The following is an 18,481-nucleotide window of genomic DNA, read 5'->3' on the forward strand; positions in this document are numbered from 1 at the left end:
CAAAGATACCTCAAACAAGAATTGAAAGACTCTTGGCTGGCTACAAAAAGCGTTTACAAGCAGGTGATACTTGCCAAAGGGGGCAGTACAAGATATTAACTCTGCAGGGTGCCCAAACTTTTGCAGACGCCATTTTTTTGTTTTCTGTAATTTTGAAAGTGTAAATGATGGAAATAAAATCTAACTTTTTTTGACATATTATAAGAATGTCTAATCTGTAATTTGATGCCATTTGGAGATTTTTCCATCTTTCCTTGGCTTCGTTATGCACATTAATACACATTTTTACCTGGGGTGCCCAAACTTTCGATCCCCACTGTATGCAATACGTTATAAAGTGAATGTATGAATATAATTAGGAAAATTTATGTTGGAGTTTACAGGAATAGAAGTTTGCACAGGGTATGCGTGAGAATGCATATGGGAGTGTCCACGTAGATGTCCATGTTTGTGAGTAGGTTTAATTGTGCATGAAAGAGAATAATATGTGGACAGAAGTGTGGTGTGTTTGTGTGTCGTAATGCAATCATTTGTACTTGTGTCTATGTATATGGGTAATACCATACATGTACACATGAGTGGTTCTGATGTACTGACCCTATCTAATCCCCAAACACACTTTTTAAATAAATATATAAATACATGCAGTGATCATGAATAAGGTGAAGCAAGCACTTATACCACCAGAGGTGGGCAACCTATAGCTCCCTAGCTTAGAAGAAATGGCAAGGTGGGTGTGACAATTAAAAAAAAAGAATCTAATAGAAGCAGAAAACTATTTCTATGGCTTTCTTTACACATCAAGTACTAATCTAAATAAGGAATTATGCCGCGTACACACGGTCGGACTTTTCGTCTACAAAAGTCCAACGGACGCCGACGGACTAAAGCTGGCTGGTAATCCGTTCGTGTGTGGGCTTCTCCGGACTTTCAGCAGACTTTTTCAGCCTCAAATCCAACGGACTTTAGATTTGAAACATGCTTCAAATCTTTACGTCGTAACTACGACGGACCCGAAATCCGCTCGTCTGTGTGCTAGTCCGACGGACAAAAACCCATGCTAGGGCAGCTATTGGCTACTGGCTATGAACTTCCTTATTTTAGTCCGGTGTACGTCATCACGTACGAATCCGTCGGACTTTTGTGTGGTCGTGTGTAGGCAAGTCCGTTCGTTAGAAAGTCTGCTGCAAGTCCGCCGAAAGTCCACCGGAAGTCTGTCGGACAGGCTGTCGGACTTTTGTAGACGAAAAGTCCGACCGTGTGTACGCGGCATTACATTTTATTGAACCATACAAATAACAGATATCTGAAAGAAAAAGAGGTAGCTAGAAGTCGAACATTACTTTGTGGTTGTCAAAGAGATTCATCACTACATCAACATCTCCATGTACTGGTTGATCTTCAGCCAACTGTGGTTCCACTTTGTACAGCCAATCAATAAGAGCTTGCAAAGCATCTGTAAACTGGCCAGAGAACAGCAGTGCTTCCTCCAGTTTGTTTTGTCTAGGCCACAGAAAATAAAACACAAAAATACATATATTAAATAGAAAACCGGATTTGTATTATTTCTTCAGCAATACTGTAAATTATATATTACATAATAGACACAGACATTTGTTCTCCAAATATGCTTCAATTAAAGTTTTAATAACATCTAATAAAATCTCTTATTGTTGCTTTAAGCACTGCAGATATCATACATTATAGAACTGGCACAGACCAGTTTATATGGTGTGTCAGATATGAGGTTTTTTACTACTAACACAATGCTAATCCTAAGTAGGAGGGGCAGACTGTACTTTGACCTACCCCACTGCCACAAATAGCTACTGAAGGGGGCGGACTAACGTGCCTTTTTCGTGGCTGAAGTTGTCATTTTTCATAACAGAGATCCCCAGGTTCCTGGCCCCTTAGTTGCACTAGGAGGTAACTAAAAGTATGTTTAAAAGCATCTCTGGGTGTCTTCAGTGGCCAATAGTAACTTTACATTCTTATAGGCAAGGACAAATACACACCAAAATTTCCTTATAACTTATATTATAGTATAATTACTTATAAGTATATATTAGCACAGTGAAAAAAACAAATTTTGTACCTACATAACCCACTGAGATAATTAAGCAATTTAAGATTATAACTGCTGCCTACAGGAAAAATGAAGACATGGCACATAAAAAACTAAAGGCTATTCCCCCTTGAAGCTATATCCCCTTCAGTTCCAAAAAATAATACAACAGCATATGAGGGAAGGGAGTTATGTACCTTAATGTATTCAAAGATAAAGCTCTTACCATGAATACAAAAATCCTGTTTTCTCCACCTAATGATAATTAGGCAACCTAGTGATACTCAAAATCAGTCCAAACAGAGGGGTGGGAACACCAAAATAAAACGTGACCAGCCCAACAAGATAAAAACAAAGCAAAAGGTAAACCAAGGGCATTAAACAGCTGCTTGCAGAACGCTTTGACCAAAACTAGAGCCTGCCAAGGCAGACACATGGACCATATAAAACTTAGAGGACATTTGCACAGAGGACCAGTTCGTAGCCCTACAGCTCTGAGACACAGAAGCCTGATGGGAAGAGTCCCAAAAAGTAAATACTGTCCTAGCCCAGTGGCCTTTAAAGGGAAAAGGAGGCACTTTATCTCATAATTCATAGACTTGTACAACAACCTGTCAAATTAAGAGAAACAGAGAATCTGGAAGCCAGAGAACCTTTTAGGACAGGGGTCTCAAACTTGCGGCCCTCTAGCTGTTGCAAAACCACAAGTCCCATCATGCCTCTGCCTGTGGGAGTCATGTTTGTAACTGTCAGCCTTGCGATGCCTCATGGGTAGTTTCGCAACAGCTGGAGGGCCTCCTGTCTGAGACCCCTGTTTTAGGACCTTCTGGAATAGAAAAAAGACTAAGTGGCAGAAAAGGGAAACCCTGATGGCCCTGGCCACATTCAGACAATTGCGAGAGATTCCCTTGAGCTAAACTAGTGCTGTACACCAGAAAGTTAATAAAATATTCTGGTATCATTGTGACCACTTTGGGTAAAAAGGTTGTTAGTCCTAAAACAACATTGTCTATATGTAAGATCAAATAGGGTCCTTACAGGGCAATGCTGATAACTCACAAATCCTTCTGGCTGAAATATTGGCCACAAGAAAGACTACCTTATGGGATAGTAATGTCAAGGAGTTATTACAAACACACACAAAAGGAGGTCTTTCTAACACACTGACAATACTAGGTTTAAATCCCATGGTTAGAGTGAAGGTCTAAGTTGGGAGCAACATATGTAATCCCTTGTAAAAAAAAAAAAAAAAAGTTTAAATCAGCCAATGATTAGCAAGAGGATGTTGGAAAATAACCTGAGCTTGAATAGTGCTTAAGGCCAAATGTTGTCCCACGCTAACAGGAGGAAAGAAAGAACACAGCCCACTCTAAAGCCACATGCAGAGATTCACATCAGTGAAAAAAAGTCTTTCACATTCAATGGTAACTCTTGCAGGAAGAAGTATTATGAATTGTTAACATGATTGGGATTTTAAAAGCTGAAATGACTCTGCGAAATTTTGTTTTAACTGCTAGAACATCAAAGCCAGCAGGATGGAAGATTGTTTTTTTAGATAACAGATCTTTTAACAAATCAAAAATCTTCAATAGGAGCAAAAAAACAGCAGTTTGGAAAAAGACATCAATTCATCTAAAGACAACAGAAGGTGGGAAGGTTATAGCTTCAAAGGGGCTGGCCTTCAGTTTTTAATGTGCCTAATGCCCATTTCCTCTTTGTCAGTGGCAGTGTATGCCTAGGTTGTTAAGCCATCATCAAGCTCAATGGATTATAGTTGTTGTGTAATATTTAAAATGTTAAAGTAATTTCAAAAGTCAATTTTAATCCTCTTAAATTTACAGTGTTTAATAAAATGATGCCTGGTGATCCTGCCATGAGGGTAATTTTTCAGGCATTTCCTGTTATGGGGTAAAAATACTCTTCCTCTGTCTTCCAACTGCTCTCCTACATTGTCACTGGGTAACATGTGCTTCTACTGGATACATTACACAGGCATGGTATGCCACTGTCACCATCAAGAAGCTGATCCAAGGCAATAATATGCAACCGAAGCTGGAAAATATTTATGTAGGCAGGAAATGGCTGTAAAAGGCTTCAGGAGATCAGCAGCATTGAGATGAAGGGATGAAAAGGGTGAAAACAGTATAATACATATCAGTTGTTTATGACATTTGTTCAGCAAATTATTGCCTTTCATTTTTTGTTTAGATCTACTTTAAAATGGACTTGACTGCAGGAGCTTTCCTTTAGGAACTGGCTGTAAGTTGGATATTTAAAGAATTCCTAAGCCGTCTGACAGTAGAATAAACTGATTCACTCTAAAAACTTTTGATTACTTAAGGGTTTAAGAAAAAATAACTTTATCAAAAGTTATCTTCTTTTGTCTCATTACAATGACCAAAAAAAAAAAAAAAAAAAATACAATTTGTTTGTAGCCAAAACCACCTCCACTGTAATGCTCATTACCTCTCCACTGACTTCCCACAGACTGTATCCCATTTGTCTCTTATCTCACTGAGCATGTCATCCAGTTTCTGAATGTCATCATTCAGTGTTGCTTTATCTTTCAAGGAGCGACCACTCCTAGTGGTGGAATCGTAGACAGAATGTTTGGCACCCAGGGTTTTTTGAAATTCCTGTGCATTACAAAAAAAAAAAATAATACTAGTGCAGTTCCTTAAGTTTACAAGTTTACATGCAGATGGTAAAGGAAATATCAAAACAACAGTTCTAACAGCAAAGATTTTCTTTATAGTGCTTTCTCATGAGGAATTTGAAACAAATCTTTTTGGCCAAAAAAAAAAACTGGAACAATAAAGATGTAAATCAAAATGAAGCGTATGTAGTCATAATACATCATTGTTGAAAAGTCTGGATGGAAAGTTTTGCTCAAGTCTATTATCCAAGCCCATGTGTTCCAGGCTTATGCAGAGATGTAGTACAGATTACTTCAATAGCTAGTTTTAGGGTGTGCCAGAGTGTTCTTCTAGTGATGTGATATAATATACGTGTTACTTAATGCACTGGCCAGTCATCGGCTGTAGTTAAAGCCATTCAAAATGTAAAGTGGTGTTTTCTATTAAAAATTTAATTAAGCAATTTCTAAAAACTGACCACAGGCTAAGAGTAAGAAAAGGCTGATCTGCAATTTATACTCCTCACTTTTGATTTACTCAGTCCAACAAACTCTTAGAACACTATCTAAGAAATCTAATGGTAAATTAATTGTAAAAATAAAGCCTTTTGATTAGATATACTAATTAGATATACTTTTGTTTTTGTGTTATAAAAATATCTACAATCTTCACATAAAACCATGCACTAATAATCATTTACAATGTTAGTTAACACAAGACACTACTTATTGTGCAACACAATATATGTTTTATATATATATATATATATATATATATATATATATATATATATATATATATATATATATGTAAAGCGTTGTGTAAATTGACAGCGCTATAAGTACCTGTAATAAATAATAAGTAAAATAATTAAGACAGAGTTCTGGTATGGTGTTCATTGGCATAAGAGTATCTTAACCCCTTTGCGCCTAAAGGTAAAACGAATCTTAATGCCTAAGCACAATTTTGCAACTTTGATATGTGTTAGTAAAACTGTATCATCACAATTACTTTGTGCATCCAGGTGGTTTTTACTGCTTTTTTTCAGGACAAACTGGGCTTTCATTTGCAGGTAAATAGTAATGGATAGTTTTTATTAACAAAGGAAAACTGGCCCAAAAAAAAAAAAATTAAATTTAGCTGTATATTTCTTGTTACTACCATAACCTTCCACCAAAGAACAACCCAAATTAAATTCTCCTGCTCCTGACTATCGCAACGATACTACAGTTGTTGCTTGTACCCATAGTACAGCCCAGAAATAATAGTGTGCATTTCGTTTTTTATTCTACCTAAAACACACTGACACTAACTGATGCTGATACTAGTTACTAGCTCTCTCCTCCATTCACAGAGAGAGAAAACACAGGGTTGAGCTTCACATTAACTGATCACTGTAATAGCCAATTAGAGGCTATCACAGCGATCAGGTGACTTGGAATCGGGTGTTTCAGGTCCCGATCGTTAGTACGGGGCCGAGGTGCCCGCCGAGACCCTGGTCTCTGTGCAGGGAGCGTGCTGTGAGGCATGCTCCTAGCACAAAAAAAGATACGCAAAAATACGGCCCCACGGAAAACAGCCCAGTCCAGCGTGAAGGGGTTAAGAAAAATGTTCTCTTGAACTCAGCTATAGATTAAAGCTAGCCATACACTGTTAGATTTTCTTCATCTTGTGGGCCAAATGAAAAAAAAAAACATCTAAAGCTGGCCATGTACTAGAAGAATTTCTTTGAAAGTTTTTGTTTTAAGAAGGTTTGTTTGAATTTTATTCGGTTAGTGGGATTAAATCAATGTTTGTTTTTGACCGTAATGACAAGGAAATTTAAAGGAGCAGGATGGAAAATGTTTCTTTTTAACAGTATGGGGTTTTCATTTGACAAATTAAGTTCATTCCAAAATCGAATGCTAAAAACAAATTACATTTGTAGTACGTTCAAACGGCATTCATCAGGTCATGGAATAAACTGAGTATTTTCATATGAATATTCAGAAGAATTTTCATATAAACGTTTGTTGTTTAAAAAAAATCTACTAGTGTATATTCAGCCAAACGTATTTCTCTGCCCACGCTTTACAGTACAGATGGACAAATCTCCTGCTTTGCCTATTGTATTTTGACAGCTGCTGAAGATGGCTGTCAGGACACCTGAACAGCGGCTGCATCTGATTCAATGCAGGCATTGTTCAAATGAAAATTTTCTAGTCGGCTCCTTTGATTCTTTAATCTAACGATGATGGGCAGAAGGGGGCAAACAGGGCCACCCATGTAGCAAATTCCTGATCAGACGGACAAGATTTTCAGTGTATGGCCAGTTTATGAAAAATCTACAAAGTCAGCAACTTGCCTTCTTTCGCTGTTTAAGCAGCTTTCAAGTTACTACTAAATAATAAAAGAATATTATATGCTTGTAAATGATTGTCAATGACTTGAAATATTTTATTATAACATTTTAAATGAAAGCAGTTTTTCAAAAGTGGAAAAAAACATGCCTATTTGATAATTCAATGCAAGGAACAAAGTGAAAAGAAACAGGAATTTAGTAGAATACAATATTTAATTTCATTTTTTGAGATTTGATAAGCTGATATGGGCTAGTGCAATATGTTTCTTGGGTTGCTGGTTTTGATTTCATAAGCAACAGGGTTAACACATACTGTATGTGCAACCACAAATTCCATATATTGAAATTGTCCGTTAAAGGGGAAGTATAGTTCAGTGAGCAGATAGTTTGATTTACTATTTCAGTGTTTGATATGACTTTATAATCTTGCTCTCTATTTCTTTAACAAACAGATTATTGGCTGTAAGCATATTGTATAGACATACATAGCCAAAATTGAGTAAGTGGTTTACAGAAATTGAAAGGTAGACTTCAGCCATAAAAATCAACAGAGGTACAGCTGAATAGGATGCAATAGAAAATGTGCTCTCTATTTATTTTATTTTGTTAAATATAGAGAACTGTAGTTTAGCCACTAGAGGGAGCAAACACTTAGTTTGCAATCACTCTACCTTCCATTTTATGTATGAAATACAAATATGTCTGCTTGGGGGGGGGGGGGCACAGTGTTTCAGTGAGTCCATTAACTCATAGGGGTTATTTACTAAAACTGAAGAGTGCAAAATCTGGAGCAACATTGCATAGAAACCAATCAGCTTCCGGGGTTTATTGCCAAACCTTAGCTGAACAAGCTGAAGTTAGAAGCTGATTGGCTACCATGCACAGCTGCACCAGATTCTGAGTGCACCAGTTTTAGTAAATCTACCCAATAGAATAGCATTGTGAAGAATTAACAGTAGTGAATCATATCATCATTTGTTCATGACTGTTTACATCACTGACCTTATGTGTTGTCAGTTGCGTCTTGATCTTGTCTGGGTCATTTGCAATCTCAAGTTCTGAATCTAAAGATTTTTCTGATTCCTCCAGCCATTCCATAAGTTTGTCAAAGGCTTCCTGGAACTGTGACAATGATACAAAATTGTGATGCAAAACATCTTTTCTTACAGAACAACTAAAATGGGAGAGCAAAGTAACAGACTCAAATCTCAATACGGTACCTGTTTGGATTGTTTTCGGGCATCATCTAATGCTCGTCCTCTTTCTATTGAGCGCTGGACAACATTTTCCCATCTGCTCTGTACACTGATCAGTAAATTCTTGATTAATACTACATCCTCTTTTCGGCTGAAATATTTTAAATGGGTTCCAGTTTTATCCAGCTCCATGATCTGATCTCTGTGTGAATTAACTTCAGTAACAAACACCTAAACCAAATACAAAGGCATTTACTTTACTTATGCAGTAAGCCACCAAAACAATTAGCAATATGCATGGGCTTTTGTACATTTTCAACTAACTCTCCTTAGTGGTTACTCAACAAGCTGAGTAACCACTAAGAGGAAGCATTATAGAGCTTTGCTACAGCACAAAGCAATGTGAATGTGACATTGATCTTTGGTTTGTATTTATCAAACTAATCCAATGTGCTTTCTCAATCGCAGGTGCAAAGAAGGATTGGCATGCTTTAGATAACTACTACAAAACCTAAAATTACTTTGCAAGATATATAAGTTCCAGCTTATACACAGTATCTACAGCTTTTAGGAAAATTAATGACCACTGTCTTGTGTTTCTCCCGCCATCCTCCTAAACTCATTTAATGTTAGATGTGCTCCAAATGTATGTTTTTGAACAGAAGGGCACAGAATGCTCAAGAAGTGTCCGTGTCATTTTAAAACTAATCCTTAAAAAAATATACCCTATATATGGTACATGAAACAATATCCCGGACATTACACGATTTGGAAATACTTAAGAGTTTGTTCAGTACAGATTTTGCCTACGTAAGCTTAAGCCGCGTGATCCAATCACGTCTATGACCCACAAAAATCTATCTCAAAGGACATTCCTTAACTCAAAACAACAGCATGGACTGCAGGTTAAATCTATAAGAACTCCATGAGAGGAATCATACATTTAGTTTTCATACACACCTTATGTTCATCAATCTGAAATAATACTGTATCCAAAACAAGACTTGGAGGAGAAGCCATAGTTAGCGTCTGCTCTGCTTGAGTTAACCAATTAATAAAGTCTTGAAGAGAATTGTGAAATCCCGTTGCCACATTTAGTGCTTCCTCGAGTTTTGCCTAAATGCAAACACAAAAGTTGAGAATGATACCAGACTCATTCAGCTTGATATGCCTATTCATGTAATTAGTGTTTGAGGTTTGTATTACTGAGGTAGTCCTGGTCACATTTTACTATTCTTTTTTAGCAAAAATAACAGCCTGGAAATTACATAAATATAAAAATCCTTTACAACCTTGGTAATTAATTAAGAGATTATGTGTAATATTTAAGGCTCAATGTGTAATATTCAAGGCTCAAAAAAAGGTGGGAATGCGTATTGCTGCATAGCAACATTTGTCCAGCTTGGACCAAGGTAAGTATGCATGTGTCATCCCTGGAAGATGCCCGTTGAAGTTGAAAATGAATGTAGTAAGCTTCGCTACTACAGTGATCGCACCTATGTTCTGAGCGGCTGCATGGCTGCTTAGTGAACACAGGAGGTTGCTTGCTCAGCACAGATGCTATTTAGAGGACACTTTCTCAATGAATGTAAAGCATTCTCTGATTGGTCGAGGTGGAGAAGCGCAGCAGTGATGTCAGGATCTCTACCTCGTTCAATTAGGGAATGATTTGTATTGGTCCATGCAACTATGCAAAAATAAGCATACCAAAACTTCAGCTCGGATCCTACATTATAGTACAGTGGATGTTAAAACAATTACAAAAAATATCAGGTGGCAGTAAAAAAAAACAAAAAACAAATCAGCAGGCACAGAGAACAACTCTCAAATATGATTTAAATAGGCTAATGTTGTTATTCATACAATATAAATTTTGTATGTTCAATACTAGATCCTATTGTGTTGAGGTCATTACTATGTTATCAGAGCTGAAAAGCTGACTTTTCTTGTCTACAGCACATTATTACAACCAAATATTGCACTGGCGTTTACCTAATTAAAGCCTTCAATACTTACTTTTTGCTCACTGAGTTTTGTTTCTACTGATTCCCATTTCTCTTTTAGGTTGTTTATGTCTTGATCCATATTTGCTTCAGGGTCATCTGAACTTTTTTGCAAAAGTTGCTGGCTTTTAAGCATGATGTTTTTGTAGACCTCTTCCTTTACTTCAAACATAGCACATAGTTCCTAAAAGATATGCAAATACCATTTTTATAATGCTTCATTACAATGTGTTAGCACGTCAGAAGTTGGTTGAAACAGATATACTTTACAAATGATGAACATGATGTTCAGGTCGATGACCGATGAAGGGAAATTAAAATGGTTGGAAAGCTTATATTTATTTTACAATAAAATAAAAAACATGTTATGCTTACCTGCTCTGTGCTATGGTACTGTACAGAGCAGCCCCTTACCTCCGCTTCTGCAGTCTCCCGATGGCGCTTATTGGCTCCTCCTCTCTGAGTGCCCCCTCAGCAAGCTGGCTGTTGAGGGGTCCTTCCTGTGGGCATGCTCCTAAGTCAGGCTGTGAATCTATAGACACACACAGCATGGCTCGACCACAAACCTGGATTTCTGGCAGGATCAACAGGTATTTTTCTGTACTTGCAGAAAATGATGCCGAAAAAGAAAATGTACTTAACCTGAAAAAATGTAAATAAATACAGCCACCACGTCTAAGGACTGGCAAGCTGCAATATATTACAGTCTTTTACTTTTTTTTACCATATTATTTACATTTTTTAATAACATTAATAAAAGTTATAAAAGAGGAACCTATACATGCTGGGATCTGGAATAGTCAGACCCTTTTGAAGATGTTTTGCATATAATTTTCACATCCACTCAATAGCGTAACAAGTCAGAAAAGCTCTTCATTGACCTTTATATGGTGCACCTGCTTATTTCTAAGAATTAAAGCCCAACTATAGCCAAAACTTATTTTTTACTATTTTGGAGAGGTAAGAGAAATTCTGTAAGCTTGTTATTTGTTGTCTATGTCCCTGCTTGGGAGATTTCCTGTCGGGACAGGAAATGATGGGAGATCCCTCCAGTGGGCACACAGGGTGCAACCTCACACTTTTTTCAGTGCAATGAGAAAGGGTTAGTTAGAACCCATCAGGTATTATTTTTTGTCCTAGAAAAATCTGCTTCACACTTCAATTATTTTCTATCCTGCTGGGACAAGAAGATAAAAAAAATCTCCCCACCATGGTCACAAAAAGCAACTGAAATGTAACTGGACTGTACTCTTCTCAAATCCATCCAAAGCTCAAAAAAACATTTTTGGCTCAAGTTAGGCAGGCCATAGATTATGCGGTTTGCATAAGACAATTGCTTGATTCCCCCATCAACACTGACTTCCAATCCCTCCTGCAGCACTATTGTGTTCTGCTAGCAGTGAGCCTTCCCTGCCTGCAGAACATAGTGATTAGTGTTGCCGACAATAGTCGGCAACACTAATTGTTTGGGTAATACTTGACAGGCTGGTTGTACTTGTGTATAACCGGGGTGCCCATACATGGATCAAAATCCGACCAGTCCCTGTTGAACCGGGCGAATTTCAATCTATGTATGGCCAGCTTTAGTCTTTAAAATAAAACAATGGGAACAGCCAATTACTTTTAAAGTTATCAGATCATTAAAGCATGGTACACACAATGAGTTTCTTTGTGCTCAACCCAGTGGGCTGAATGAAATAAAATGGACAGATTGCTGTACTAACACAAGTGGTGTTAGTACAGCAATCTCCCCTGCTGTGCTATTGTGTTCTGACAGTGGGACCACACCACAGTTTCTACTGTACCAACTGATTTCGGCCAGTATTCAGCTCTGGAAACACACTTAACTGCAGTTGTTTATATATGGCAAAAAGTGTTACAGGATAGGGTCCAAATTGTTTAGATTTTACAGAGTACAACTCTGTGTTCTTTTCACTGATTAACATCTGACACATATGACACTCAACGCTATCATCATAGACAGGACCTTTTGTGATGTTAATACCCCCTCAAATCCAAATTGCTAAGGGTATTTTTTCACATGTGCCTTTCCTGTACTTTATATGTAAATTTTCTGAAAAAGCCAAAAAATCATACAATACTACTAGACAAATTTAGAACTTTATTTCAAGAACAAAATATGATCACTGATGTCCTTGCCTACAAGGCAGACAGGACAACCTGGCCAAACTGGAGCCATGTCTGCAGATTCTTACCAGATGAGTGTTGAGTTGCTCTCTCGCTGTTTCTGGTAATCCTCCAACAGCTTTGGAAGCCAGTAAATGACGTTCAGTCTCTGTCAGCCATTGATGCATTTCTTCAATCTCGCTGTGGAAACCCTGAGCCTGTTTTTCAGGGAACAGATAACTAAATGTTAAACAAATGTCAACATCCTAACACTGCGCAGTGCATAACTGCTTAGTCAGTAGTTATATGCAGCAGCATTTTGAAATAGTATAATATATGATTTCTTATTGTTTCCTGGATTTTGTTTGGAGTAACTAGGCACTATATAAACATAATAAAACGTATAGGGACAAAGCACTTCCTTGGTACTGTTTTTAATAACTTCATTTTAATAAAGTAACTATATATATATATAGGTTCTGTTTAATTATAATATAACAAAAGGACAAGCAATGTTTTTAGTGTACTGGACAGAATATAAGAACACTAAAATAATGTAGTATGGGAAATGTTCAATATTTGCATATTAATTCGATATATAAGTGTAGGGTTTGATTAACTAAAAGTGGAGAGTGTAAAATCTGGTGCAGCTGTTTATGGTAGCCAATCAGCTTATAACTTCAGGTTGTTCAATCGAGCTTTGATGAAAAAGAAAAACTGGAACCTGATTGATTTCTATGCAGAGCTGCACCAGATGTTGCACTTTCCAGTTTTAGTAAATCAACCTCATAGTGTTTGATTTAAAAAGGTAGTAGAGTGGGTAACTTTTTTCTCTTCTAAGGCAAGCCTGACCTTCAAAAGAAGAAAATTATTTAAAAGCAACTCTGGACTTCACAGAAAATGGGACCATAAGAAAAACAAATAACAATATTTAATGAATTGAAATAAAAAACAACTGGACTCACACTTGTGGATTAATAGGCCCGCTGCCTTTTATTATAAGTTTAAACATTTTTTTATTGAAAGCTTAAATCAACAAAATATTTATTTTATATATACGTTATATTATATATTATATATTATGTGCCTTTTTCTTCCGCTCCTTGCTGACTGCATCTCCTGTGATGCATCTTTTTCTTTTTATAGGTAACAGCAAGCGCTCCAGCCATTTTAAAATTTCAGCAACCAATTAAACCTCTAGAATTTTCTTTTTAGTCTGCCACAGTCCCATAGATGTGGGGGTGGGGACAATTTTGCCCCACTCCACACCTTTCATTCTCATAGCATCTGCATTTAATATCAAACAGCCTGATAAAAATGGTGACTTTATTTCTACTTTTACCAACAACGTTGAAATATGTATATCACCATGAAAATGTTGTATATGCACTAGAACATTTGCTTTCCACTAATTGAGATTTACATTTCAGCACATTTATTTAAATTAATTAAATGACACAAAAAAAAAGAGCTTAAAAGAGAAGTATGTTTTTTTTAAGAATCATACTTAACCTAGGTGGATGCAGCTTCGGTCCGTTGGCATCCCCCGAGGCCTCTAGCACTGAGAGCTCTCACAGACCTGGGAGCAGAGAGCTACTGACTGTCAGTCACAGCTCTCTGCTCTGCCCCCTCCTCGCTCACTGGAGTGCTGGGCTGAGGAGGGGGCAGCCGGCTCAGGCTCTCAGTGGCTCACCGAGAGGCTGAGCTGGGTGTTGATCCAGGGATCTAGTGAATCCTGATTTCGTGGTCGCGATGATGCGGAGCCTGGACCGACTTCTGTGACGTCAGCAGAGAGCGGACTTCAGCCCACTCTCGGCTGAAAGCAGGTCACAGGAGTGCAAAACGAACTGTACTCCTGTGATCCATAGGAGAAGTACAGCCAAATTAGCTTTGGCTATACTTCTCTTTTAATAGGATATCAAACAAATAAGTGATCAGATGTATGCCCACATCCCATTCTTTTTATTTGTAAGTGATCTTGTTTTATAATACACACAATACGGTACACTATATTAAGAGAGATACTTTCATCGAACATAGTTCTATTATATGATGCATACTACACCCTGTTAACATCATGTTAGAATTCACATTGTTATTGTTTTCAGAAAGCATTGTAGGTTCTGCACTTTCACAAAGATGTTTCAAGTATTGATAAAAAAACATGCTTGAATCATTGAGTAATCCGTTGGTAATCTTTCACTTACCTGGAGAAGTGCATTGTCAAGTTGCTTTCTCCTCTGCTCTGTTTTATCCGTGACATTTTGCCAACGCTGGCTTAGTGCCTCTAACCTGCTGTGCAGACTGCGGGCCTCTTCTCCAGCACTGGACTCTATCAGGTCGTTTCCTGCTTTCTGGACCGTTTCTACACTAGACTTGTGTGCCAGAACGTCATTTTGTAGCACCTATAATAATAAACAAAATGGCTTTGTTAGAATGTACACTGTTTTATTATATAGGAAAAAAATTATAAATGTATACATTTAACTTAACCACTCCAGCCATCACACCTGTATACCCTATTTACTGTAGACCACTGCAATGTTTGCATTTTAGCTATGGGTCTATTGATTCAGTGATAACTTTGTCATTACTTAAAATAAAGCAATAATATATCTTTCTTTTGGTGCAATCAAGGCTTTCTGCTGGCAATAATGTCTTGCAAAAACTTGTTTTGCATAGTTTATTCTATAGTTTGTTCAGTCTATAATGACAATAAACCCAACGTTTTAGTACAAAGCATGGCAGAATTCATTTCAATTGAAATAAAAATTTCTGATATTGTGCAGTTATTTTAAATTAGACACTAAAATATTAAATAGGAACTTTAGTCCTCTATAGTTTTGACCCCCCCCCCCCGCACAATCATCCTTGATAATCTGGCCCTGGCAGAGCCCTGAGGCAAAAACCACCAGTGTGCATGCGCAGACACGGCAAAGGTCTTTACGCACATGCTGGAAACCCACATGGGTGCATATGTGCCGCAGGGTCCTGTCGGGACCCAAAGCCCTGTGGCACATTGCCACGCTCACAGAACCTGGGGGGGGCAAATGTTATTTTCTCCTAGGTGAGAATGATGGAACTGCTGCAGCACAAGATGTCTATGGTGGGAGGAGGGTGAGTCAGTTTGCATTAGTTAAATAGACATTGGCATTTTTACGCACATTTCTTTAGCTGACATCACATGCCGATCGTCCCTTTGATCTGCTATGAATGAACCATAGTATTTACAATATAGCAAAACAATGTTGCTACATCAAAAATCTTCTAGACACTGCAGACTGTGTTCTGTTACTGTCAAGATACACAGAAGTAGAAAGAGCTGCTTCTGTGATACTAACAAATCCCATCATTTTGACAGCCAGGATTCCTTCAGTATCACAGAAGCAGCTCTTTTTCCAGGTAAATACAGCCAGAGAGATTCAGGGAAAAAAGAGGAGCAGGGTGTACCACACTGTTGCTAAGGTTTTTTAAATTAAGTTTCTTTGCAAGTGTGTGGCACTCCAAAGTCCAAGCCTTGTTAAATATCAAACTCCATTTAAAAAAAAGCTTTGCATACATCCTCTAGTGCAACAAACTGATGATGTATGATGCTTTCACTCTCTTTAGAGTTGAGTGAATGATTAGTATGTTGTTTTATTTATGGCTCGCCCTATGACACAGTGGAAAGAACCAGGTCTTATCAACTCTAAACTGGGTACTCAAGGACCCTCAATTTGTACAGAATGGTCAGTACTATGACTGCTAATGGTTTTACTACACATGGAATTCATCTTGTTACAATATAAAATCAACTACCTGAAGTGGCTACAAATTTCTTTGTGTTAGGACTACTCACGTGGTGTTTGGCAAGTTCAACCTCAATAGTCTTCGGATCTCCCCCAATGGGTTTCTGTTCATTGAGAAGTCCCTCTGTATGAGTCATCCATGTTAGCAATTCATCTAGAGCATGCTGGAATGGACCTAAAGCTAAGAGGGCAGCTTCTAGTTTGTGCTGATGGAAGGAGGAAAAAAAAAAGACTTACTGTACATTTAACAATCATTTCAAAACACGTATATGTTGTATATTTGTATATTATACATGGATTGTTTAGTAAAGCCTCAATTTACATATATCAGGTAAATCAGCTATGTGAACAGTTTATGTTCTAGTGTCTGAGATATTTAAGAAATTGTGCCAATATCCCAAGAAAGAAAAGCTTAACCTTTTACTATTTATGTTTTCATGAAACAGATTTTGCTGTGGTCATATATACTCTTCACCTAATTAATCAACAAACATCATTTGTATTTTACCTGTCTGTTGATAATTTTATCCTCTAAGGTTTGCCATAAACTTTTCAGTTCTTTGAAGGAATCTTCAACAGCTTGCTTATCATTCTCATCTGTCACCTTCTTCTGTAATAACTCTTTCTGGTGATTCAGCCTTTCCAGTTCTATTTGTTGTTGATACGCCCCTGTCTTAAATTGCTGCAGCAGGGAGAAAAGAGAAACAGACAGTTCACAGTGCTGTTCACAGAGCTGAGACTATCAGAGTCAGAATTATATTCAATGGACTGCATCCTGTAACATTTACAAATGAATCAATAGGGATTTCTCAACTATAAAAAAAAAATTACGTAATAACAATTTTTTTTTGTCATACCTTAAGTTCAACTATTTGCTGCTTCACCATGTCTAGGTCTGTTCCGATAGGTGACATTATAGACATTCTCCCTGTAGCAATATCCACCCAGTCAAACAGTGCCTATAAGTACATAAAACAAAACTTTACTGACATGCTGTATCGATCACCCTAACAATGCTTTGCACTTATGATGTATTAGGTTCTTGTGAACATTAGAGCAGTAATAAAGAATACTGCTCCAAGTAAGTCATTGAGGAAATAAACAATTTATTAACAACAAGTGATAACATTTGAGGATTATTATTCTATTTAAATGTATTGTGTTAGCCTTCTGTTTAGCACCATGTTTTGCTAATTTAAAAGTTATAAAAAACTGCTGTTCTTTTATGTATATCATTTATAGCAGTTGTAATGTACAGTGAATGGATAACTACAACATAACCTGGTAAAAAATATAAAATATACTGTGTAAACTACAATAGAATAATTTATGAAAGGGCACAAGTTATCAGTTATTATTTAGCTTTCCTCAGTATTGACAAAATAATCAATACACATAAATGTACCTGCAGCCCATCCTGGTACTGTACAGCAGCCTTCATTGCTTCATCCAGTTTGTCTACTCTCTCTTTCCATGTTTTATAAAGTGCGTCCCATGCAGAATTCAGCTAGAAATAAAAATGTTTTGAATAAATCAAGCATTATATGAATTTGCATTATATTATGGGGTTAATATATAAATATATATGCCACATATTCATCACACACATGCCTGCAGGGTTTTCACCACTGCTCACCAAAGCCATAGAGCAGTTCATAATTGTCTATAAACCAAACTGAAGTGCAGCGCTCGTAAAACAAAAAACAAGCCAGAACTAATATTAGTCCAGTAGGTGTACCTGTAATAAAATTTCTAGGCAAACTAAAGAACTTCACCGTGAAGTATATGTGAAAAAAAATCTTCATATAAATCTCCACATAATAGCGTAGAAAACTCCTTCAAGTGAAAAAAAAAACACACTCAGTACTCTCACATAGTGCCTAGATCAAAAGCTTACAAGAACGATATGACCCTCAGAATGAGAAGTCATATAACGCTTGAAAGTGATTAGCTCAAATCCTGGATATATGATGTCACCACTTCATTCCACCATATATTTCAGCAATCACTCAGGGGAATGAGCATGAATTTATACAAAAAACACATATGCAGCTTGAACAGCCAGAGAAATGGGGTAACTTAGGTAAAACAAATGTGCCTAGATTCTCCTGCATCTTATTAATAAACCCAATGTCTACAAGATGATCTCCACAGTGGTAACGCCTCATGTTCCAATTATGTCACACAAGTTGGTCAAAAACATTACACAGTGGTTGGATGGACACTTGGAAGTGATCAATCTGATAGTGAACTTCAACCTGCGTACAACACAAATGATTATATCTCAATGGGGAGCATATTTTATAAATATATATATATTACGGA

The 18,481-nt window shown here is 37.2% G+C and overlaps 1 protein-coding gene across 13 annotated transcripts in view; it reads right to left on the bottom strand.

The window, feature by feature from the left end:
* The window catches only part of DST (dystonin), a 690,079-nt gene that overhangs the window by 39,740 nt on the left and 631,858 nt on the right, over positions 1–18,481 (bottom strand). For all 13 annotated transcript variants that reach the window (XM_073626702.1, XM_073626693.1, XM_073626691.1 and 10 more), the window contains 12 exons: positions 17,562–17,663; positions 17,014–17,115; positions 16,665–16,838; positions 16,207–16,362; positions 14,576–14,773; positions 12,458–12,586; positions 10,255–10,425; positions 9,199–9,354; positions 8,263–8,469; positions 8,045–8,164; positions 4,532–4,701; positions 1,344–1,503 (listed from right to left, as the gene is read on the bottom strand). In XM_073626702.1, coding sequence (XP_073482803.1) covers positions 1,344–1,503; positions 4,532–4,701; positions 8,045–8,164; positions 8,263–8,469; positions 9,199–9,354; positions 10,255–10,425; positions 12,458–12,586; positions 14,576–14,773; positions 16,207–16,362; positions 16,665–16,838; positions 17,014–17,115; positions 17,562–17,663 — 1,845 coding nt within the window. The remainder of the gene's footprint in view (positions 1–1,343; positions 1,504–4,531; positions 4,702–8,044; positions 8,165–8,262; positions 8,470–9,198; positions 9,355–10,254; positions 10,426–12,457; positions 12,587–14,575; positions 14,774–16,206; positions 16,363–16,664; positions 16,839–17,013; positions 17,116–17,561; positions 17,664–18,481) is intronic.

This window comes from Aquarana catesbeiana, linkage group LG04 (assembly GCF_042186555.1).
Source record: "Aquarana catesbeiana isolate 2022-GZ linkage group LG04, ASM4218655v1, whole genome shotgun sequence".
NCBI lineage: Eukaryota > Metazoa > Chordata > Amphibia > Anura > Ranidae > Aquarana > Aquarana catesbeiana.